At 41.3% G+C, this 25,743-nt stretch overlaps 1 protein-coding gene across 14 annotated transcripts in view; it reads left to right on the top strand.

The window, feature by feature from the left end:
• Window positions 1-25,743, top strand: part of PANK1 (pantothenate kinase 1) — a 43,489-nt gene that overhangs the window by 1,985 nt on the left and 15,761 nt on the right. Inside the window, exons 1-8 of one of the 14 annotated variants that reach the window (XM_066191236.1) lie at window positions 5,270-5,353; window positions 5,610-5,728; window positions 7,149-7,219; window positions 8,105-8,263; window positions 8,624-8,685; window positions 9,619-10,247; window positions 10,968-11,080; window positions 23,175-23,527. In XM_066191236.1, coding sequence (XP_066047333.1) covers window positions 23,192-23,527 — 336 coding nt within the window. In that variant the 5' untranslated portion in view covers window positions 5,270-5,353; window positions 5,610-5,728; window positions 7,149-7,219; ... (3 more) ...; window positions 10,968-11,080; window positions 23,175-23,191. Of the gene's footprint in view, window positions 1-5,269; window positions 5,354-5,609; window positions 5,729-6,957; window positions 7,220-8,104; window positions 8,264-8,623; window positions 8,686-9,618; window positions 10,248-10,766; window positions 11,081-15,071; window positions 15,141-15,498; window positions 15,790-16,134; window positions 16,222-23,174; window positions 23,528-25,743 lie in introns of those variants that run through there. The other 13 variants (XM_066191240.1, XM_066191235.1, XM_066191238.1 and 10 more) reach the window with 13 other exon arrangements.

Raw genomic sequence — 25,743 nt, forward strand, 5'->3', positions numbered from 1 at the left:
AGACACAGTCAACACTCCCCAGCATCCTTCAGCACATCTGAGTAGCAGCCAAACCAGGACTGGCTTCAGTTTCTTTGTACTCAACTCACCTTCCCCAGGGAATTAACCAAGTACTCGAGTTTTCTCTCATCACTCTTGGTTCTGCTGTGCTTCCCCATGCCCTGGCATCACTGCCTTTCATCCTGGGTGCAGGCCAAGTCCTTCTGCAGGGGTCATTTGGAGCTGACTGGCAAGAGCACTCCTGTTCCTTGTCACAGAGACGTCTTGGAGGAAAGTGGTGCATTGTGTAATCCTCCTGGTAGTGTGCCATGCCAGCCCTTTTGAATTCCTACCTTTCAGGGCAGTGTGTGTCATTTATCCTGTAACATGCACAGTCTGGTGGATGCATTTCACACTTCCTTTAATTTGATCCTGTACCCTCATTACCCCACTCTTATCAGTTGCCTTCAGGCTTCTAATGCCTATACAGCTGGTTTTATGAGCTCATAACTTCCCTGGCTGTTGATGCACATTTATTTCTTTAGCAATGTAGGTGTGTTTCCCTTTATGATCGATTTTAAGCCATGAGCTACTTCAGTCTCATGGGTGCTCCCTGGCTTGGAAGGCTTTTCCCGGGAGGGCGGGTAGCTTTGGGGCATGGAGATCTCTGGTGCTGGACGAAGAAGAGCCATTGGCTGAGGCATCAGGCCCCCCTCTCTGGGGGAGGCAGGAGCTTTCTGTCCTCACTATGCAAATGCTGCTGATGTTTTGTAGCTAATTTCATTAACTAATTGTGGGGTTTCAGGTGGAGTAGGAGGAAACCTTCTGGAAAGAGCTCACAGATGGTTGTGAGGCTATTCCTTTGAGGCTCAAAGAATATAAAATACTGTTTGGAAAATGAATCATAGGCTCACTGGCAAAAAGGGGCCTTCAGGAGTGTATTCAGACATGAGAGGGCCAGTCAGGAGCCTGGAAAGGAAGGAAGGGATCACTGATGGGCAGCTGGAGGCGCCTGTAACACCTGGTACTGGACTTAGGCCTTGAAACTTGTCTTCTGGACACTGCCTTGCTTGTGCCTCTCACAGATGCAGTGAGGTCACCTGGCCCATGCTGGTGTTTTATGTAATGAAAATGTGCTACATGTGCTCAATATACCATTTTCAAATCTGCAAAGCTTCACGTGAAAATCCGTGTGTGGCAAACAGAGTATTACTCCTTCAGCAGCAGCTGTGTTGTCTTAGGAGGAGATTTGACATCTTTTCTGAGGTGTATTTCTTTCACTTTGCATAATTCAAGACTTTGTCTTTGGAAAGAGTGCAGTTGAGACAAAAAAAGCTATTGCTGTGTCTTCCTGTTCCCCCCTCCCCCCCCCCGAATTCCTTCTGTCCTTCTTTGAATTATTGCATAATTCTCTGATGAACTAAAGAGATCATTTCAGCTGTAACCAACCTTTAAATCTTGTAATTAATCCAAAACCTTTCAACTGTTCTCTGTAGTGCTTTAATATAAATAATCACTGCTTTGAAGGTCAGATCTTTCATTTTGAAATCAGAACCTTTTACCTCTCATAAATAATAAGAACTGTTTTCACATTGTGACACAGATATTTGTCCTGTAAATGTATCAGCTGTTTTGTCTGACTAATAGTCATATGGTGAACAGTGTAATTAGTTTTTAGGGGTTTAAGATATGCATATTCAATAGTAAAACTATTGTTAATATGTAATAGAATAATAAATAAGCAAATAATTAATAAAATATGCAGTCAGCAATTTTATCCTGTGAAATTCTGTGTATTTTTATGAGAAAAGATGACTACTCTTAAATTGTGTGCTGGGTGATTTTTAGGAACAAGCGTGCAAGATGGCTTTTCCATAGCTAAATATAGTTGGTGGGGCATCTGTGTTGTGCCCCAGTAAATGAGCACCAGCCCAACTAGACCAGGTGTGGGTTAGAACCATTTGGGGTTGAGTCCTGTAAATGAGGCGTTTTTGGGTTATTGGTAATCACATAACTGGAAATCTTGACAGACAATCCATGAGCAGGAAGACTGATGGCTGCTATTGAATGGATGGTTAATATTCTTTCCTCCTAGTCAGCATTATACTGATACCTCAGGACATACTCTTAGAAATGGCTCTACAGGTGGAATAATAAATTGAATGCTGTACTTAGAGTAAATGAGGATGAGCTTTGGCACTGTTTTCCCACAGTCTGGATCTTGCATCTTAGTTTTCCTGTGGATTTCAAGTTCTTATAACCTTTTGTCATAAAAATGGAGTTGTATTGTTGATACAGAAGATACAATCCATAAGCACTGGCTACTTCAGGAGACCTTTTTAATGTATGTTACTTATATTTCATGAAGGGTGTTTGAAATGTGCATTCAGCTTTTGTTTGGTTCCTTGAAATGCCTCCTGCTTCTTTGTTTGTTTGTTTCTTTTTTTTATTTCTAAAGCTGTGCCTAAGTTCTGCAAAGATATGCATAATGTCTTTACCTTCCAGGTCTGAGGCCAGGTATATTGCTACTTTTTTTGTATATATGATGTTAACTATTTTATTTGCAGACAGTGTGCTAGCTCCAGGTTAAGGGCTGGAGGTGCATTCCAAATCTTATTAGTAAAACTTTATTTCTCTCCATGTGTTATTGATTCTTTTTCAATCATCTGCTGAGCTGTATAAATACCAACAAGGGTAACTATAATTTGAAGGTAAAATCTCAGAGTTAGCTTTTCCTAAAATGAAACATATGTTTGAGTTTTATTTTAATTGACGTTTCAGAAATTTTATTTCACTTCCAAGCTGCATGTGGATATTCTTCATGATGTAAGAAATTCAAGCTTTAATCCTTAGTATTACTTTTTGAAGAATATTGCCAGGGCTTTTTTTTTTTCGTAGTGCTGTGTAAAATGCAGGCTCTAAATAACTGTCCAGTGGTCCCAGAACCTTCAGAACAGTCCCAGAAATTTTTACCAAAGATATTCTGTTAAAAGTTACATTCTCAATTGTTACTCTATCATCTTACTAAAAGCTTAACAAGATTAAATAAATTGGAACATGAATTCAATATGTATCTAGAGTAATGCAATTCTGAAATAGGGAAACTGGCCAAGATACCTCTAAATATATATCAGATATATAGCTTTTAGGTGAAGAAGATGAAAGAATTTCAGGAAAGGGGTGGGCGTGTGTACAAACATCTGTAAGTTCTCTGTAGAAGCCAGAGGACTGCACAATTCTGTGTTTCAGAAATATAAGGTGCCTCAAAAAGAAGTGGATCAAGAAGTTTACTGCTCAAATAACATGGGCTACATCCAAGGAGCAGGCTATGTTATAGTGTAGGATTACTCATCTTGCTGGCTCTGACACCCAAGACAGAGTTTCTTTTATTCCTGCCAAATGTCAACCATCTGTCTTGATCTCAGGAATTAGTGCCATTCCCTGGCATTGTATACCTTTCCCTTGGAATGTCATCCTGGCTTTGGGCACTCCGGACTTCTGCTCTAACTCCTGTGAAGATGTGATTGGAGTAGGTGAGTCACACCACTGACCTTCACATGTTTTAACTTGGGCTTCCTGTACAGCCTGTGCTGAGAAAAGCTCAGAATGGATTCAGGCCTGTGGTAAATTCTTGTTCTTGAAGTGGACTTAAACTGCATGGTACAGCTAAGCTATGTGATTATAACCCAAATTACCCTTTGAAGGAACCTTGCTTGCTTTGCTAGCCTCTTAGCTTAGAGATCAAAATTAATGTCTAGTTTGAGGTAACATGGTTATCCTACAGCATGATAAAAGGGTGAGGAATGAACATTGAGAAAACAAATTTCTTAATCAGTGACATACCTTTAAAGTACTGAAAAATAATGATTCTTTGACAGTAGCAAATGGCCAGGGCTTACATTTTACTGTATTACCAGCTGGGCGCTGGTCATCCTGGAGGAAAAACAAACAGAAGGCAGAGATCTTAACACATGCTAGACATGTACCCTGTAAAGAAGAAAATCATAGTCCTGAATAGAAGAGTCTGCATTTGTGCCATGCAATTGGACTACAGTGCTCTTTGCAGTCCCTGAAGAGAAACACAGTCTTCTTCACTCAAAGTGGACCAGCAGATGAAAGGCTGTGAAAACTCATGAAGTCTCAGTTGCTTCACAAAGGGTGGATTAATGAGCAGATAACTTTTTTTTTGACACATTCTTTTGCCATTTTTTTTAGCCAAATTGGCCAGTAGATCTGCCCAAACAGATGCTGGGGCAGCAGAAGAGCAGGCAGAAATGCTGGTGGGACAGGAGGGCAGGGCTGCTTCTCTTGTCGTAGGCAGTCTTGGATTGGCAAAACTCTTTATAAAGTTGCGTCTTTGGCAATTCTTCAGCAAGGACTCGAAAATGCAGGTGCCTGCCTGGATTGCAGCCTTTGAGCATATCCAGACTTGCAGAGTTAGAGAGTATTTCCAAAGGTGGTGTAACATCTTGTCTCAGTTTGATGCTGCCCTGCCTGATGTTGTCACAACATGCTGCAGCCAAGGATAAGCAGAGTTTTGAAACGGGTCAGGCTTCCTTACTGAAGCTTTACTCACAGCTGAAATCTGAAGAAACTGAAAGGTTGAGTGCTACTAAGTACTGGTTGATCTGACCCTCAGTAGTCAGAATAAACTCTGTTTTGCAAAACTTGAGAGGTAAATGGTGAAATTCCATTGTTGCTAATTCAGTTTTGTGCATCTGAATTTTCCTGTCTTGTTTAAATAAATTATAGGATCTGACTGCAGTTTCAGTCAGGTACTTTGTATACTGTTGCCAAGTACTGTCATACTGCCTCACTTCATTGTGCATGTGGATGCACTGAAGAAGGCACATTTAAAAATTACTGTGAAATCCTTCTGGGTGAAAGGCATTATAAAAAGGAGGTAATTATTTCAATGTTTGATCCAGATATTCTATATAAAGCACAATTTGGCATTATGAAAAGAACCAAAACATTTAACAATTTGGGGGGAAGAGAGGAGTCCTTTTTATTTTTAAGGATAATATTAGTATAAAGTTAAAAATGAGTCATACTCTAACTAATTTCTAGCTTGGTGACTCATGCTCTCGGCAAACTAATTACCCAAGACTAGTGACTCAGAAATAGATTCTATAGTTTTATGGCTGTTGCTGTTACAACTAAACATGAGGCGTGATTTTGGGTATGACAGATGTTATACCCTGCAAATTATGCCACAGTGCTGGTTGAGGGTGTATTACACGTGCAGATTCCTTTAATCTGATGGGGTTTTTTTCCTTCTGAGGTAGGATGGTGTAGCTGGCTTCTGGGTGTCTAAAGCAACCATGGTCAGCAAGAAACTCAGGAGTGTATTTGGACAAGGAAATCTAATCTGGTATGTATTTCTTTCCACCCAGGCATGGTGATTTGTTTAAGTCTCTTCACAGGAGCATTTCTCTGATTCAACCTTTCACTTCAGATTCTTAATAAATAATTTGATGATCATTATTGAGAGTATTGATCTGGAGATGATGGGAAGATTCATGGCATATTTGCTTGGGATGTATATAGTATCAGGCTGTTAGCTGTCATCCTCTCTCTGTTTTGTTTCTTTTTCTTTCCATGCCCTCCCCGCTCCTCCTTGGCTGCAGTCCGTGAAGTATTATCCCAATGCAGGTCTGATCTGATGAAACCACAGCTAATGCTGATGCCTGCCCATGATGGGAAGAGAACCCAGACTATAAACTTGGGATTTCTGGCCTCTTAATAGGCAAGTCTGTCACTCATCTTCCCCCCCGTCGATTCCCTTTGTTTCTGTTCTTCCTCTTTATGAATAACTCATATTGAAGTTCATTGTCACTGTTTCCTGGGAACCCAGTTTTGTTGTGACTGGGTGCTGGTGGTTAGGAGTGCTGTGACTTTCCTGGGGGAGACCTGAAAAGGACATCCTGGGGGGCACAGGCATGTCCAAGTTATAGTGATCCAGCTCTTTTGTGAAAGCCACCGGATTCGGGCGACACAGAAGAAAGGGACCTTCTGGTGGAGTTCTCCAGGAGCTTTATTCTTCCAGGGGATCTGGGAACAGAACACCGGAGAGCTAAGGAATGCAGGGACTTTTATACAGGGGAGGCAGGGGGCAGGGTTACACAACTTGGCTAGTCGGGTTAGGGATTGAAAAATGGACCAGCCAGGGGAAGAACTGAAAATCGCCCAATTAACTGGGGTGATAAGGAGGAAAGAGGGAAAGAACAGTGGGCTACAACCAATTAACCTGATAGGGATAAGCTTTATGGGGCAATTAATGTGGTACTGATGAAGCTTTATGCGGGGTGGGGGAACACACCTTATGACTATGGGAGAGAGCAGTCTCCCAAGGTTTCTTCTCTAGGGGGCTTACCACAGCCCTGAACCCTAGGGGCTGCTTTCTCTCCAGCTTTCCACAGCCTCCCGAGGCTTAACTCCCTCCACACAGTTTCATTTGGGTGTACATACAGTCTCTAAAGAAATCACATTATCTCCATGATGGGAATTCATCATGTAATGAGAATAGAAAACAGTTTTGTTTCAATAGTTCTAAGTGATTTTCAGCTGTAGCAATGAAAAGTTAGGCATATTTTAGTGAAACGTTCATGTTGCTAAACTATGATTTTTAAACTGAGAATTTAAGTTTATAGTGACATTAGAAATTAATCATAATTATTGCAGATACCTATAGAGCCTTATCCTCAGAATATTCATTAGCTGAAATGATTCCTGTAGTGAGACAGGAGAATGTTTTAAGCAAGCTGCATTGAACAGTGGTTTGTATTCTCTTTCGTTTGGTTGTAAGTATAGCGGACAACAGATGAAATAATTATTGACGCAGAGAATAACACAAATCATGTCAAACAAGGACTTCAAACACCGTGCTTTGAGGTCAGTTACCTGTGTGCCTGGAACTTTGATCACACTGGTAATGCCCAGATGACATAACTTGGGTGGATGTACACACGATGATAAATAGGCAGCTTTTCACTGAATTTTCTAGCAGAACAAGAAATGTCAGTGAAGTGAAAATGTGTGTTTCTAATATGCTCAAGGAACTTCAGGAAAGAAAGCTAATACTGATGAATTAATTTGCTGACACTGCAAGCAAGGTAGTTTGATTGTTTGGTATTTAAACTTAAATGGATCCTGTTTCCAATAAGCAGCGTGAAGGAGGAGTATTTCCAGGGCACTGCCATACTACATGGAAGACAGCGTGTTCTCTGCCTGATGAAATGTAAGTTTCACTGCTAATCAGCCTTCCTAAAGCACTGCTAGATTAACAGCCAGTTTTCCTGAGAATACAGCTTCTGGGGAACTGAAGCTGTTTCCAAATTTTTTTTTTTAAAGAAAATTAAGATATTCCAGTGTTTTTCAAATAGAAGTCTTTCAGATTTCCATTTCAGCATTGACCCTGCCTGGGCAAATGAGTTAAAAAAATCTGAGAATGACTCTGGAATTCTGCTACTAAATTTTTCAGTTGAGGGGCATGCACGTTTAAATTTCTGGTTTGGGTCAAACTGATCCAAATATAGCTTTCATTTTAGAAGTGAGACCTTTCTGCAAGCCCTTTCCCAGCTCTCTTGCTACTTTTTATTTTAGCATTGTTGCTTTTTATTTAAATGTAAGGTGAGAAGAGCAGTTACTTGGAATTTTTAAAGGGTTTGAAGATCTGTGTGCACAGAGCACTATGTAGGTAAAAATATTTAAATTCAGAGCTATGTTTTGTTTTCTTCCTTTTTTCCTTATGTCAGTTTATGCTGTGACAGAAGTCAATCTTATAATCAAATCTAAACTTGGTGATTAGGGTTGTTGACTTGGGAGTTTTGTTTTAATCACAGACCTTCTAGTTCCCTGAAATTCGGGTTCCAGTCTGATTTCTCTCTGCAGGAAAGCTAAGGGTTTGTTTCTTGATGGTTTCATTAATTGTTTGTCTTTGCCATTCCTATGAAAATAGTTATGATGAGTTCATCACTGGTGCTCTTTGCATTTGCTGCAAAATATGGGAGTGAATCCGCGCTAAAAATGATTTTGTCTACGTATGTCTGTAGATGTTCTGTGAGGATCTAAGTCTGTTGATGATAAAGAGGCCATAAATCAGACAACTCTTTTTTTTGTTTAGGATTTTAGGTTACACGCATCTATTTCAGCTTGTATCAAGTTGCAGTTATGCCTGTGAATGAAGACTAATGTCATATTTGTGGGCATTATGTTATGCACAGTCCATGACCACTGATGCCTCATAACCACTGCATCAGTGGTTATACCTTTATCTGATGTGGTATGTGTACTTTCCTTTCTGATCTGTGTTCTTGTTCTGCTTGTTCTCAATCTTTTTATTTTCCTTTTTGTGTGTGTGGTTTTTGTTTGTTTGGTTTTGTTTGTGTGGTTTTGGTTTTTGGTTCAGTTCCCCCTTTCCTTCTAAGAGGAAATGGCATGAAGATAACATACATGTCTCCTCTGGTATATTAATTAAATTTTACAAATTAAGAAAAAGAAAATCAGTGGGTGCTTACTACTTTTAGAGCAGTCAGGAATAAAAGACGAGGGATAGATGTCTTTGCTCTATCAGTTCTGTTTTCAGTAGATGCACAAAGGTTTTGTAAACTGAAAAAAAGTATCTTTGTCTTCTATTTTACAGGAGATACACAATGCTTTTGTTTTCTCATTCCATGTGTGAGATCACTGGCACCAAAAGAAACGGTAGCTTCTTTATCTGACATCCATGTCAAAATTAAGGATAAATGCAGTAAATTTGGTTAACAGTGTTTATGAGATCAAGGAGTCTGATATACCATTTTGGGTTGAAAAGAACAATAAATATGTATAATCAGAACTTTATATGTGAGTGTTAAAGTCCCAGGGTGTTATGCCATATATTACAGGATACAAAATCTTTTGTGCTCCATAGTACTTGGTGTATGTTTCTTAGACACTTCCATGTTAATAATTGATCCAAAGAATGTGTTTTGATCACACGTATGGTATCTTTAAATCTTAAATTCCCATTAGACCAAGCGTGTGTTGGCATTAGATATGTTTTATTAAAATGAAACAAATATTTTGGTGACACTAAGATCCCTGCAGTGAGATACAAATTGCCTCCTGTGCAGGAGAGACCCTGAAAGTTGCTTTCAGTGGTAGGGCTTTTTTCACAATGTATCTAGTGAAGAAACAGAAGTCTATAATTACAATTCTGGTATTCTTTTTTAGTGTATACATAGTTTGTGTTGACCTTGTGAAAACCTGAAAGCTCTAAATTGGCCTCTTGAACATAATAAAATGCATAGCACAAAACATATTTACTTTAAGGTAAAGTAACTAGTTCCAGAAATATTCAGAAGATATAACCATAGCAAACGCACCCAATGCTAGCATAAGGTTGTTTCCCTTCTTTGTTACCAGGTAGTTGGAGTATTTAAGGACAAATTTGTCATTTGTAGCATAGCTCCTTCCTACACAAGACTCTCATTCTTTGCAAATATGGATTAAAAAGGTATTTTTGTAAATAATAGCATTTGTGTGTTACTGTCTGTGGTTTCAACTTCAACTCACAGGGACATAATAAATGTTTTTTTAGCCTAAACAGACCTTTGGTTTATCTGTCTGAAAGCACATATTCTACTAAATTTTTAGCTCCAAGTGAGTTGTGGTGTTTGGACCTAAACCCTGTGCTTAAATGTTCATTCCAACATACGCTTCCTCGCTACTGGAAAAATACTAAAGGTGTGATGTGTTACCATTTTACACTAATTCTCATCTCTTGGCTAGTTTAAAAGAAGGAAAATTAAACCTCTGTGTCTTTTCTAAGCTCTGATGGACACTGTGTTCCCTTCTGAGTTAGAAGAGTAAGCCAGTTTTGTCTGCATTGGAGGTATGTGTGTGCAGCTAGAATAGTTTAAAGAGAAACCTTTTATTATCTCTTCCAAACACAGGCATAGGAAGTCAGGTTCCCTGTTGTTACCTGATTCATTATCATTAATATCCATGGAAATTTCATGTCAGCATTTAAACTCTGGGAGTACAGACCAGTGTAAGTAAAAAGTCTCTTGTGCAGCTGACTATTGATAGGAGAACCAGTTTCTCCTCCTCTTTAGATGTGGCAGTGCTGAATAAGGAAGAGGTTGTCTCTTGTACTTGGCAGCCATTTATTGTTTCACAGAGAGTGTTTTGAAACTATCACTTACCTCCTGATTGCATTGTGAAGGACCACATGAAAATGCTGAGTTGAAAAGAAAGTGAAGACATTCAGCTGAGCAAAACCAGTATGTATACATACATGAGGATAATTGTCTGCGGGGGAGCAGTCAGGAGCAAAGGCCATTGTTTTCTCTACTAAGTGCTCTGCCACTTGTTGCAATAATTTATTTTTTATGATGATGAACATTATTTCTCAATCAGTGGGTTGTGAACTTGCATGTTTTCTAATCTCATTTTGTATATTTAAGTTTGATAGTTAAAGATTAGCAGCAGTTCACTGAGCCAAATACTTGGGTACAAGGTAGACTTTATGGGGCAAAGGAGAGTGCATTGGAAATGAGTTTTTTAGCTTTTTTACATACCTAGGAGTTTGAATCCATTACCTGCTTGTTTTCCTTTTAAAAAAGTTCTCTGCAGAGTAGAAACTCTGGCATGAAAAAAAAGATTATTTGCTTCCAACAACTGTTTTATCTTCACTGTTCGTAAGAAATAATCAAGTACCCTAAATGCTACTAATATGGCGAGTTTTATTTGAAATGTCTGAACTAAGGCACTTAAATTTTTCAAGTGCCTTACTTACTCTCTCTAACTTCAAGTGATCCCTGGCACTTAAGAAGAGCACCAACAGCTCTCTCTCAGTGCCAGGGATCACTTGAAGTTGGAGAGAGTAAGTGTAAACTAAGTTATGGTTGTCTAGTTGGACATAGAAACAGAGGTATTGGCAGGGAAGGCTTTAGAAAGAAAAGGTTATCACTGCTTTGTGACTGCTGCATTCTTTTTTTCAGTTGGGATGAAAGACAGCAACCACAATCCCTAATCTCATCTCAGAACTGCCAGAGGAGAAGTGTAGAAACCACTTGGACCGCTGCAAAGTCTGGCCACAGGGATGGGCAAGATGGTAAGACCTGCCTACACCTATGTACCCTTCTGACTCATTCCCTAGTCTTGGCTGTTGTTGTAGATGTGTAAGTCAAGTCTGTTACACAGGCAGATACTGTTTGGACAAGGGAGAACAGAGGGGAGATTTACATTAGATATTGTTAGGAAGAAATTCTCTACTCAGAGGATAGTGGGGCACTGGAAAAGTTGTCCAGACAAGTTGTGGGTGCCCCATTGTGTGTTCAAGACCAGATTGGATGGGGCCCTGAGCAACCTGGTCTGGTGGGTGGCATCCCTCTACATGGCAGGGGGGTTGGAACTAAATGGTATTTTAAGGTCTCTTCCACCCCAAACAATTCTGTGTCTTAGTTCATACAACATTGCAGGTAGCATTCATGCTGCCTTGCCTGGCAACTGAACTTGGCACTTGGGCGAGGAGATCTATCTATGCCCTATTTGTCATCAACAAAGAGAAAGAACATTCCTCCTCAGGACTGTCCAGACTGCCAAAGCAATGCTCGTGCTTAGACAGAGTGCCTTTTTCCTTGTTTCTGTCACTCGATGAAAGTGAGGGGGAGATGATCTTTCCCTCTCTGCAGGGCTTTTCTTCAGAACATCAATAGTTTTTCTTTAAGTGCCACTGAAGGCGTAAGTGAAAGAAGCCTGTACTAATAGGTGTGTGGAAAGGGAAGGAGCTGATGGTCTCAATATCATCTTTCTTGGCCTCAATCTGACAAAGATTTAGGCATATGACTAAATTTATGCCATTCATTTCCTCTGTCATCTGCAATCAGTTTCCCCTTTCGGATGCATTAGTGTTTGGGGGAAGCAGAATTCTCATGTGAGCTAGCTGATAGTAAGACTTCCTTAGCTTTCCTGAGTCACACCAATAGTTCCAGAGATCTTTACGTCTGTTTTTAAATACTCTGACATTGCACTTTCCAGATAAGAATTTTACACAGTTTTCTAGTTGTTTTGTCCCATTGATTACACATCTATCCCTTGTCATTATATAGTTATATTTGACTGTTGGTCTTCTAGCACTGCAATTTATGAGAAAAAGAACTTGAAAAAAAAACGTGTCCACCAAAGGTCATGCATACACCAAAATATTATGGAGTTTTTTCCAGTTTTAAAGAGAAATTGGGAAGAAATAACCAGACTCTTAGACTTGGCACTTTCTATTTGATATGTTCAGTATGTCAATATACCAAAAACAAATCAACAGTATTATATTTTGTGAGAAATGTTCTAAATAGTTAATTTATTCTACTTTACTGCATTTGCTTTATTTCAAAGAGGAAAAGTTGAGTGCCAACTAGTATAACTTGCCTGCAGTGTAGAAACAGGATAAACATGGAAATAATTTGAGTAGAAATATAAACAGTAATGGCAGTGCCAGCAACTGCCTGAATATAAATCCTTGTTTTTGGATAACAGATTTACATATGGACTGCACCTGTTTGGTACTTATTTTAGCTTAGCCTTAGACCATGGATATAGGAGTCCCATGGAATGGAGGGAGATATAACCCTCAGAGGTTCCTAAAAAATTGCAAGCCAGGTATCCTGATGAAAGGGTAGTGTATTTTGCTTGTTTGTTTGTTTTTTCCAGTTCCGTTGGTTTTGAAACTGGAACAGCTGGAGCACGACACTTTTGATCCATGGCAAATTATCCTAACTGCAAGGGAGTCAGTAGTTTCCTGAAACTGACAGCATTAGAGAATTACAGACTTGCTCTCTGTGTTTATAAATAAATAAAAAAAGGTGGGAGAAAGATGAGTGTCTGAAGCACAGGCAGGTATGGAATAATCCATGAAGTGTTTGCTGTGCAAGTGTGTAATATGCAGTGAGTCAGTATAGCAGGCTTGTTCAGTGATGTAAGGTCATTTGTGTCCTGGATTGTTCAGCATACAACGTGTTTGTAGTCCTTTTCCCACCAGATTGCTGGTTTACGGTGAGATACAGAGAAAATATTTTAATACATAAACTAGCTTCCACCTGCTTCAGTTGAAGAAGAAAGACAGAAATACTGAGTAAACATTAATTTTGAAAGAACTGAAATCATCCTTGACTTTGTCAATATTGCACCTAGATTCTATTTAGATTGTCTTACAAGTTTAACTGAAAACTGAACTGGCAAACGGGGTTTGTTTAGAAAGCTTTGGTGAAAGGAAGGGGGAAAATTTATTTTAATTTCACCAAGGTGTTAGAAACTTCACTTGTAATACATGCCATGACTTCATTTACAGATTTTGTATGTTCCAGTCCACTTCTGTCTGTGGCATAATTGTGCAAAATGAAGAGCAAAATGTTAGGGAAATACTTAATTAGAAATAAAGGGTTGGAAGGACTTTCAGAAAGGTGCTTCTCCTTGCTTCAAGTCTGGATTGGTTCTACTTAAACCGTTCGTCCACAGATGCTTAACTTCTCCTAAAAACTTGCCAGCGATGAACAGCCAAGACTTCCAGTTAAGTCTAATCCTTGTCTAACTTTATGCTTGGAAATGTCTGGCTCCAGTGTAAAATAAATTTCCCTTCCTGCAGTTGCCACTTACGAATTTTCTTATTTCTCAACAGCTGTGGTGATTTCCTTTGGTGCTACCTGTTCCACAATGTATACTCCTTGAACTCTTTCATTTCATAGACTAAAACTTGATGTTTTCATTTCATTCTGTTAGTTATTCCAAAAGTTTCTTAGAAGCCTAAAATTGGACACAGTACTTGAGTACAGTATTCCAGTGAGTCAGTGGAAGAACTGTTCTGCTACCACAAGGAAATGTAAGTGTGCAATTAAAGGTGCTCTTGCTTTTGTTGGAGTAAGGTAAAAAGTTGCCACCTTTCTGCTGAGACACAGTAACTGCTCATGTGTCTGCTCCCAGCAAATGCAGAGAAAAACAGGTTTGATCTCCTCTTCCATGTTGGGCTGGCTGGGTATGCAATTGTTTTCTGTGTCAGGGACCAGAAGGGACGACTGTTACCAGCTGGGGACAAGGATTCCTCATGCCCTAAGAGGTTGGACTTGACAATTTTATAAAGTGTACCCAGCCAGCTGCCTAGATCTGCCATCAAATGACCAGAGGCTCAGTGCCAGTCCAGCCTTCTGCTTTGTAGTTTAAACATAATCAGGTAAGTTAGGGACTTCTCAAGGAATTTCACAGTTTCGGAAGCACTGAGCCCCCATGTAGCAGTGAGTTTGTAGCCTGTCTTCCTTCTTAGCCTCTTCAATTGGGGCAGTTGCTTTTGAGCTGGCAATTACAAGTGCTTATGCACAAGAATATTAAGAAAACTCTAAGTATTTAAATCATCTTCAGAATATTACTTGCAGGTTTTTAGAAGGAAAATATTGCTTTGTTCTCAAACAGTCTTTCTTCATTTTCCCAACTTGGTGTGCATGTTTTTCTGTTGCTTGCTCCCAGTTACCTAAACATAATGTTCTGGTTCCAGCCAAGAAGTGGAGAGAATCCCACATTACCTCTCATGAAGCCATTTCTTAATGCAGTATCCCTTTCTGGAGGCAGTTATAATAGCTCTTCATTCTTTGTACGTGTTCTACCGTAGAGGCCCCCTGTCCTGTACTAATTCTGTGTGTAAGGAGCCATTATGAGGCCTGTTTTTACTTTAAGGACAACCATGTATATAGTGACGGGCAGTTTGTATAAAAAAATGACCTTCATGTGCAGAGCAAAATTCAATTAGTGTTTCCTTTCAAGCATACATGACACCACAGCATAGTTCACCCAGTTTTATCTCCACTTGATATTTGATATATTCCATTCAGAAAATGAGTTTTTACACTTGGATATCTCAGCGGTCAGAGAATAAATCACAGTCACAAGATTATCAGTGCTGTGCAGGGAAAGCCAAGATACTAAAAAAGCATGAGGTCAAACACATTCAAGGTCACACTAGTCGCTCTAAGCTGTTGAGTGACACGTGACAATGTAGACAAAAACAGTGTAGACTTGAACGTTCCTAGCGATGCATAACTAACTTTGAGTGAGGCACAAGGCGTACCTGTGAGCCCACGCACCGAGGCCTGCGAGACACAGCTACCTGAGTCACACGGGCGTGCGCCAGGGTACGCCGAAGCGAAAATGACACCGCAGCCGGTGCCAGGGGCAGCCTGCTCGGTGTGCTGGGCGAGCAGGGCTGGCTTGTACCGGGGGCAGCTTTTGGGCGGCCCTGCCCCGCCGGCCCGCCCGGGCGCGCTCCCGGGGCCGCTGGCGGAGGCCCGCAGGTGCGGGGCGCGGCGCCGGGAGCGCGCACGTTGCCCGGGCGGGGGGGTCGCCGCGTCCCCGGCGAGGGCGGCGGCCGCCCCTCTGCAGCGCGCTGCGGGCAGGACGCCTGCGCCGTGCGGGGGGGCGGGCGCCGCATCCCAGCGCTCGGAGCAGCGGGCACGGGCGCCGGCATGAGCGGAGGCTTCGCCGCGCCCAGCCGGACCTGAGCCGGGAGACAAAGGGGAGAAGCTGCCGCCATGGGCGAGCAGCTCCGCGCCCAGCCCGCCGCCCCGGCGGGGCCGCCGCCCGCCGCCGCCTCCTGCTCGCTGCTCGGCGGGCTGCTGCAGAACGGCTTCCACCCCTCGGGCCCGCCGCTCAGCAACGGCAGCTGCGGGGAGCCGCCACACCCGCTGCTGCTGCGCCCGGAGCTGCCGCCGCTCAGCCACGGCTCCCCGGCTAAGAAATGCAGGCTGCGCCGGAGGCTGGACTCGGGCCGGCGGCACAGGCCACGTAAGTGATGACCGCGGCGGCTCTGGGGAGCGGCGCCGGCCCGGCCCCCTCCGCGCCGCGCGGCGCTGCCGCAGCCCGGCCCGCTGTCGGGCGGCGCGGGTCCCGAGCCTCCTCCTCCCTCCCTGCGGAGCGCCGCCCGGCCGGGGCTGACGGCCGCCCGGCTCCGCGCCGCGGGCGTTCCGCCCCCCGACGCCGGGCGGGCGGAGCGAGGGCCCCGCGCCGGCCAATGCGGCGGCGCCGCCCGGGCACGGCCCCGCTCCCGCGTGGGCCGGGCCCGCCCTGCGCCAATGGGGCGGCGGCGGGCGGGGAGCGGCGGCCCGGCACAAACGCGGGCGGGCGGCGGGCGGCCGCTCCTTGCCGAGCGGCGCGTCGGGCGGTGCCCAGGGTCCTCGCCCGCCGCACACATGAAGCTCATAGTGCCCAAGCAACACTGTGAGTAACGCCGGGGCGCTCTGCAGCGTGGGAAGGCTCCGAGGGCTTAGTGCGTGCTCCTTTCCCAGACGTTGTTAGAACGAAGGAAAAAGTGAATCTGGGAACCCGGAGCAAGTTATTCTGACTGGCGGGGGAAAATATTTCTGAACAGCTTAAATTTGTAATACGCTTCTCATTTAGGAAGTGTTCGGGAATGGCTGTCTATTTCAGGGTTGGTTTTAAGGCTGAGACTCAAACGTCCTACTTGTTAATTCTGTATTTTCTTAATTCTCTATGCTTTATTGATTAGTAGCCTTGCTTACTGGTAGGTATGGAGGTATTGAATTCCATGGTAAACTCTCTAAGTAAAACAATCTAGGGGGAAAAGTACTCCGTTTCTTTTCACTCTCACTTCGCTAGCCCTTCACATAAACCCACAAACGTTTGCTTCTTTGTTACAAGTTCGGCATGTTCCCAAAGGGTAATAGGGATGGTCAGGATCACGGCTGCCTGTTGCCAAAACTTAAAGATGTTTCTACTCAGTAGGAAGTAGTGTGCATTTGGCTACTCTGGGTTTTGTGGTGGGGTTTTTTTGTGGGTTTTTTTTTTTTCTCCCCTTTGTCTTGAAGTGATTATTTATAAAACTTTCTTGGTTAAACAGAACAAAATATTCAGAAACAGCCTTGACAACCTGCACCTTTCACAAGACTGTGTATTAACCAGTGCCTTTTCTGGCTTTTTCAATGCTTTTGGTGAGCTATTCATGCCACTTTCCCTTAGAATGTTCTCTGATTGATTAATCACGTAGTACTTGCTGTACCTGTTGATAGTTAATTTAGTCTTCTATCAAGTTTAACCTATCAATGACCTAGTTGCTCTCTGTCACAAATTGTTTTTGTAGTCTTTGTCCTGCTTCACATTTTCTTCATGAACAAAACCTGCAGAACTTGGACTGGTTTACATTTTGATTTGGTGTAATTAAGAAGAGTCAGCACTTCCATATCAAACTGTCCATGATACTAAAAACTATTTTGAAGCAAAGAATAAAGCTTTAGGGATTCATATAATCACTTGATTAAGAAAGGATGAGGGCTTTGGAATTTTCATCCCATCTTGAGGGGAAAAAGAGCCCATCAGAGTAAAAACCATAGGTGAGTGAGTGTATTGCCCAAGATGTATGACTGAATCTTCATGTGGGGAGTTTTAATGAAATGAGGCTTTAATGAAAACAGCAGCTGAGGGAAGTGCATTGTAGAACTAGTTTGTGAGCAATGTAGTTGTTGATTAAAATACATGAATGCTTGCTGATATGCTTTTTAATATATAGTTTATTTTGTACAAGAAAAAGTTTGAAATTTAGTATTAGTCATACAGGGAATAATGATAGCACATTGTCACCATCTTAAAGAATTCATTACATTATTACTCAAATTGTCCTGGTACTGCATGCTTTTCCACTGCATCCTCCTCTAGTGAATACTAGACGGTACCATTTTTACTGGTTTGTTTGATGCTTTTCGTTCTGGCCTTTGCAGTTGTTTGTTCTTTTCTTAAGGACAGATGGCAAAATGAAGTGCGGTTGCCACACGGCATGTGAGACCAGTATTGATTGCAGGGTTTGCTTTGTGTGGTGGTGAAGATAATGAGATAATTGGCATTTCCCAATATTTCAACAAATGAAGCCTATCTTTCTGCAGTAATTATTCCTTTAAACCCTCATTTGCTTGATTGTTTTTACTTTCTGACAAAGTGGGGTAGAATTCTGTGTTCACAAGTCTTTTTCCCCTCTCAGAAGGGAAGATTCCCCATAAAATCAGTGTACTTTGCTGACAAGCCTGCGGTGAGAGAGGGCTCACTTAGTACAGCTTCTCTTGGGAATCCTGTCTTTGCTTTCTTTTTTCCTTAGTTTAACTAGATGGGTTGTCAGGGATATTAGGCTTGTATTGGTTTTCTTTTTCTTTAGAAATCAGTTTGTGGTAATATAACTACATTTGTATGGATGGTCACACCTGTTTAGCAAAAAGCTCTCTGCTTTTGGGTTTGAACTTTTTGTGGGGTTGGTTGTAACTTCTGGGTCTGTTTGTTTTTCTGGTGAGGAGGAAGACATTCAATAAGCCCTTGCTACCAAAGATGAACTGGAAGGCTTAAGCCAATATGTGTGCATAATTTAGCTCTAGCATTTTAAGGTTTGAGGAAACTTTAATTACTAAGCAGATATAATTAATTTTTGGAGCTATGTATTCTAGTTTCGTTCAAAGAAAAAAATTCTTCTTTTTATTTTTTTATTACTGTTTAAAACAGGAAGAAGTAGTTGAAAAATACATGTAAGCTATTATTTTGTTAAATAAAAATCAGCTTTCAGAAGCTGTAAGAATACTATGCCATGTTATGTGTGTGTTATTTTGATTTTTTTCCCCTGTTACTGTTTTTGGCTCTCTCATCTCTTCTGGACCCAATTAACACAGGAAGTTCCTAAATCATCAAAGTGTCCAGCAGTGCAAATGAAATTTAAATGAAGTAACAGAATTTCAACATATGTGTGTTCAGAAGGAAAGGCAGCTGAAACTAAGGTATTTCATCAGAGATACTTATGACTAAGGTATCAGGGTATTGATACCACCTTTCAAATTATTGATAAAAAAATTGAAATACTGTGCCTATCTTCAAGGAGACACAGGTCTTATAAGAGAGATCTATTAGCTGAAACAGTTTTGGCAAAAGAAAACACTGCTGCAAATGGGTAGGAATAAATCCAGGGCTCAGGTAGAGAGGAGAATGTTCTAACCAGCAGGATTCAAGCACAATATCTTTCTGAATGTTGAAGAGTAAAAGGGTTCAGCTAACCTTATGTGGTGGTTGTTTAAATGTATGAAAAGAATTACCCTTGGTTATCTTCTTTAATGGGGGTAGATGTTATTTGGTCACCCTGGAGTTCCCTCTCATTCTTGCTTCTCCTGAGCTCGTCTGTGAGGAGAATGTTGTGATTTGATATTTACTTCCCACGTGCCCTCATTATATTGTGTGTTAAGCATAAGGTTTTTAAAAATCCAAGGTGTTGAAATCTGAATATAATAATGCCTTATAGAAATAGCCTGCTAGCCCAGAGTTAATGCAGAAACTAGGTAAAATGTATCGTGGAATTTCTCGTGAGTGAACCTTTGCCCCAGATACACAGCTGTTGGTGTGCATCAGATTACCTGCTTATGCAATGCTGTAGATACCTTCTGTTTGCATTGTCACATGCTTCTGCACTAGTACAGATTTTTATCGCACGATAGCAAACCACTAAGTAGTTGGGACAGTTTATTAACATAAAGAGAATTTTTTTTTTAAGAAGATAAGTAGAGTCTTTGATTTATGCTAGACTTTTGAGAACACATGATGCATTTTGATGCTTTCTGTATTGGTTCTATGGGACCTAAAACTAGATTTTACAGTGTTATTTTTTGACTTACTGCTGTGTAGCAATGCAGTAGAATAGGTCTGGTTTTGCCACAGTTATAGATTCAACTGATCCAGTAGGTATCTGGCATACCTACTGAAAAGAGACAAATCATCTTATAAGCCTTATCAGACAATTTTAATGAAGAAGTGCATTTTTTCTATGTTGTGAGAACTCCTCTATAACATATCCAGTGTCTTTACTGCTCATAGTAAATTACACAGTTTTGACTAACTTAGATCTGCCTGAGATGGGGGTGGGATAGATTTTACTTTCCCCTCCTTGCTTTCCTGGCTTTTCATAATTCAGGGACACTTATTCAGGTTATCAATGCAATGCTGGACTTCCAGTTTAAAACAGACCAAAAACCTCAAACACTGCTCCCTTCCCCTCCTCCCCCCCCCGCCCCAAAAAAAACCGCAAAACACCAAAAATACACACACACAAAAAAAGCCTACCAAACAACAACAAAATACCCAACCTCCATTATTTTCTCCCCATTTTCCCTCAAGTTCATGGAAAACTTATCTACACAAACACCTTTCTTTCATACCCCCTGGTTGTAGTACTGGGCAGGCTCTGTTAATTTTGGTGGCCTCTGAATCATCTTACTCTCTGTATTCACAGAGGCAGCAAACCCCAGGAGCACCTTCAGTCTGTGTACACACTTCCATTAGCACCACATGCAGTGGCACCAGGAAAGCTGAAGTGTATAGGCACCAGCTGAGTTATATATAGATATGGGGAGAACTGATAGTGGGTCCGAGGTGCATTTTGATTTGGAACATACTGATAGTAACAAAAGATACAATGAATACATTTTAAAATAATCACTGGAATACAGAAGTGTTTCTACTTTCACTCCAGTTGGGCAGAAGTTATATGAATTTCATTGCGACTTGTTAGAAACTTTGAGACTTGCTTTTTTTACTAATCGGTCAACCAGTCAAGATGGTTGCTGAATTCTGCATAACTGAAATAACTGGTTTTGTTGTCTGATCTTGGGCTCTTTATTTGTGCTGAAGAAAACTGCTGGTGTTCTAAAAGCAAAGTTCCTTTCTTTCTGCACCAGTCTATTTGGCTCACAACAAAATGAAAGGAACTTAGATTCACAGAGAGAATTAGCTAAAAAAAAAGTGTCCTGGTATTTCTGCTCACTTTATAAATGCAAGCATTATGTGTAGCTATGCCAAGAACTATGCAGAGTTGAAGAAACTTCACAGTTGTTTTCTACAGTACTTATTCTTTATGAATTATTTTGTTATAACTCCTTAAAATGTTAAGATATAAAATGTCTTGGCAGTCATTTAAGAATAGCTCTCAGCTGTTAGTGCTTACTTTAACACTTGTATTGCTGGGCTTGTGTTTGATGAGAGGATGGAACACCTCTAGCTTCACTTAAAGATGAAATTTGCACTATGGCTTTAAAAAAAATGTTGGTTCAAGTAGAGTGTAGCAGGTTTTATGCCCTTAATGAGAAATAGTGGAAATTGGCATATACTTAGCTACAGGCTTGTTCTGTATTGCATTGTCCAACCATGCTGCTTTTAAAATTGAACTTCCTGCTTACATAGTTAAGATACATCTGAGGAGGAGACTTACTGTTCCAATGGGTCAGGTAATTAAAGTTCTCAGTAGCTTTAATAAAGATTTGTGTAAATCACTAATGGGATTGGCATCCTAAGCTGCACTGCATTGAAATGTTGTGCAGTGTGGACCAGACAGCTTTCACATAAATATTTACCTTGCTCTTTCACAAGTGTTTGAGTCGCAGGTTAGTCTATAATACATTTCTCTTATTTAAAATAAAGCCTCTTCTAAAAACACTGGTTTTGAATTCTTCCCATTTCAGGGAACTCTCATGTATCTGCATAGGATGATGTATTTTCCCAAAGCTCAAATTAGACTTAAATTTCTCTGTGCAGCTTGTACAGCATGGGAAAAAAAATAAGACCTTACAACAGATAAGAGCTATTTCACTGGAGTTTATGCATTATGCCTGACTTGTCTGTGGGGAGTTGGGAGGAGAAACCAATGATTCAAGTACTTGGCATACAGCAGTGGAGTGAAATAACTGTATTTAATGTATGACATTTAAGGATTGGTTTGGGCAGGGAGAGCATATTAAAAATTTGGAAATTTAGACTTTGAAATTATTCAGCCAGATGATGCTGAGACACTTGTGGTAAGAAAAAAAGACTGAGCCTCTTTCAGCCTGAAGCTGAGTAACTTAACTGTGATCTGTGATCACATGAGGAAGGACAGTGTGATAAGTACCTCCTATGCTTGTTAAAGTGTTTGCCCCAAGTTGTTTATTTTTAGATTCACTGGCAGAAAAATCAGCTATGCATATGGTATTTATGGTTCCAAGTTTGTATCAACACTAAGCTGAAATGTCCTAGTTAGTAGAACCATTTTTCTAGCTAGTCCACCTGATTCTCCCTAAAAAAGAGGAAGGTGACTGTGTGACTGCTATTTTAGAAGTGTCTTAAATGTTAATTGTATACTCAATACTTTAATTTTTCTAAGAAACATTGCTAGCTCTCTGCATCTGCAGTGCCTGTGTATAGCTTTTGTATTCTCAATTGCTACTGCTTCATAAAGTTACTGGCTTACTATTTAAAATGTATGCGTATGTATAAGTGGAGCAGGTAGATCAGATTGATTCATTTACTGTCTTCTGCTGGGTGTTCTCCATAGTAATTTTCTCCTGCTATTAACAGAACAAAGATTTTGGAGGACCTAGGCCAGCTGTGGTGAGCTGAGACGCAAATAGTGGCATTTCTTATATAATTATGTGATAGACTAATGCATATACCAGCAAAGGGAGTCTATGCTCTAAGGACGGGTCTGTCAGTGGTAAATACTGAATACAAGCCAGCTCACTTTTGGCTACTTTGTACAGTGTTGCAGTCCAGCAGAGCTCTGGTTCTGGTGGGTTGGAGTCTGGAGGCCTCCTGCATAATGGGAGCTCTGTATTGCTGCTCTTCAGACACAGCCCTGTGGCCCTGGAAATTCTGACTGCTTGGAAAGGCAATTGTTGATGTTATGCAGTGGGAATATGACTTGAGAAATCTTGTTCTCCTGTTTGTTTGCTTGTTTTTTCCTCATCCTCTTAATTCTCAGCAGAATTGGAGCCAATTGGGTGAAACAATTTCATTTCATTTTCTCACCCACTGGTGCTGATTGGGTGAAATGCAGTAAATGTGCCCTGTCAAGAGGTGGTGACTGAAGAGTAAAACGATTTCCTGGGCAATAAAAATGTTTTCATTTTATTAAAACCTGCTTCTTCAGACAAGAATGTTTTGAGATTTTCTTTATTCTTTCTCTTAACTGAGACTTTATGAAGGCTTAACCTAGAGATGTGTTTGAAGCATATAAATTGGGTGCAAGTGACCCCCAGTTCTCAGGAGTAGATACTGCTACGGTGACTGCACTGGACTGTCATTCAGCAAATGATTTAAGTGATTTGTCTAGCCTGTATGTTTATAGTGACTTTCTCTTTTTTCCTCCCCAAACCCCTTGTTCTTAGCATTCCCTTGGTTTGGAATGGATATCGGTGGAACGTTGGTTAAACTGGTCTACTTTGAACCCAAAGACATTACTGCAGAGGAGGAACAGGAGGAGGTGGAAAACCTGAAAAGCATTAGGAAATACTTGACCTCCAATACGGCCTATGGTAAAACTGGCATTCGCGATGTCCACCTGGAACTGAAAAACTTGACTATGTGTGGACGCAAAGGAAACCTGCACTTCATCCGCTTTCCCAGCTGTGCCATGCACAGGTTCATACAGATGGGTAGTGAAAAGAACTTCTCCAGTTTGCACACTACGCTCTGTGCCACAGGAGGTGGAGCTTACAAGTTTGAGGAAGACTTTAGAACGGTATGTTCACTTGGGTTCAGTGGGAAGTACTTGGGGAAAACATCATGAAAGCCTGTCTCTTAAAACTTGCTGGGAAAATAACTTTTTTTTTAGTCCATCCTAACTGATTAGGAGCAACAGAATCAATTCATGTTTGTTAATTGGTGACATTGTTGGGAACATGGAGGGGAGAGTGAAGGTTATTCTATTTGCTGGGTATTCTACTGAAGTATTGCTGTGCAGGATGTTTTTAGTAAATGTGGAGTTGTTTTATGCTACAGCTGTGATGATCAGATGCTTCATAGTCAACTGAGGGTATGTTATGACAACCTAGAAGCCTGACACTATAGGTAATCGCAAACTGCTTATCTATTGGAAACCAGAAATGAAACCATACAGGCTGGAGATTTGATTCAGGTTCCCTTCCCTTTGTATTAACCTTCAAACAGACTGAAGTCAAGAGAGTATGGAATACCCACCATGGAGCATGGGGGAGAAACAGTGTGTGGGAGCATAATAATACCAGCTAGCTTTTGATTTCAATTCTGTGAGTGTGCCATTTAAAGAAAGGCAGTCCATGAGATGAGTAGGTCTCAGATCCCCAAGGATTTAAAAATAGCCTTTGCAGGGAACTCAAGAAGCTGATGTAAATGTGAAGTTTTGCACTAGAGTACTCTTCAAAAATTGGTTGTGGTGCAGAAGCATGAAAGAGCTGTTGTACAAGCTGTGTTGAAGAGAAAAAGCATTCAGGAGGCAGTTGTCTGTTGTGTATCCATCTGTATTAGGACATATCTTCATTTATTGTCTGTGGAAAAGACACAAATCTGATTGTCCCAGAACAGTGTCACTAAGACTAATGTGAATGATTTACTTGGCTGGTGGGTCTGGCACGTCTGTCCCTAACTTTTGACCTGATCCTGGGGCTGAGGGGTGACTGCTGGGTATGACTGGTTACAGCTGCTTTTCTGTCTCTGCTTTAGTCCAGGGAGCTCTCATACTGAATCACCAGCTGCTGTTGACTTCAGTCCATGGCTCTCTGTGCTTCATCAAGCATCCGAGCATCCATTCCTGCTGTACAAGAGGTTTTTTCTTTGTCAATACCCTTCTGTCATCAATATCCTCACATACCAGATGACCAGGATTCTAAGGGGAAAAAAGAATGTTGTAAGAGCTCAACATGAATTCTAACTGTTAGGCTGTTGTGCAGTCACTTTCAGTGAATATTAGACTGTTTCCATGTCCAAGGAAGGACTATCAAGTTTCTGAATTGGTGTAGTAGTCCGCCACTCGTGCTAGATTTCTTGTCATTTAGGTTGATTGCAAGTCCCTTACAAGTCTTCTGAAGTCCTCAGAAACCTGTTTGTCTTGCACTGTGTAAGGATGTTGGCACCACAGTAGGAGGTGAGTTTCAGTTCTAGTCAGTGTGGCCTCAGTTTAGGTGTTTTTGAGTCTCTTTTCATGTGTCCTGGGAATGATTCAGGCCACATTCTTTAGTGACAATGGGAGGTCACTTCAGGACGTTCTGAAGAGGCTGACTATCACCTGGGGATGGTCAGTCACTCTGAATTCATTCTTCCTGCATCATGTAGTAACAGCTACAGTTGCTTAGTAAGGAAGTCCATGTCCCTTGCTCCCACAACTGTAGAACTGAACTGGAAGATACCTGGTGGCTCTCACAGCTGAGCATTTCTCTCTGTAGCTTTGGCCTTACAAGCTGTAAATATGCATTCTGTAGTGAGGGATCAGTCTCGTCTCAGCTGCAACATAGTCAGTATAGCAAGAGAGGATAGCTGGAGGAGTTGGGGTTGTTTTTCCAGCTATTGAACACAAATGAGGTCACATAGCAAATGACTGGCAGACTTTGACATGAAATTCCACATCTCTGCAGTGTTAACATTCTGTGTGCTACAACACCTGTAGGTAGTTCAAGACAAACCCTATAAAGGCTGGCCAGGGAGTTTTCTAGCATAAAGCAATCAGTGAAGTGCACTCCCACTAAAAGGAGTGTTTTGGATACCTCTTAAAACTGTCCAGTTCCATACCTTCCTTTATAGCAAATGTTTCTTGGCTTAAACTGTAATATCCATAGAGAATTACAGAGGCAGAATATTAGCTTTAACATGGAAGTTCGCTTGCTTAATCTTTCTCAAAGGGCAAAGTGTTCTGGGTACTGGCACTTAAATTGTCGCACTTCATTAGCCATGGTAACAGCAGCTGGCTATCAGTGTGTTCTGCTG

Source organism: Chamaea fasciata, unplaced genomic scaffold, assembly GCF_029207755.1.
Source record: "Chamaea fasciata isolate MVZ Bird 193981 ecotype frontalis unplaced genomic scaffold, bChaFas1.0.hap1 SCAF_9, whole genome shotgun sequence".
Lineage (NCBI taxonomy): Eukaryota > Metazoa > Chordata > Aves > Passeriformes > Sylviidae > Chamaea > Chamaea fasciata.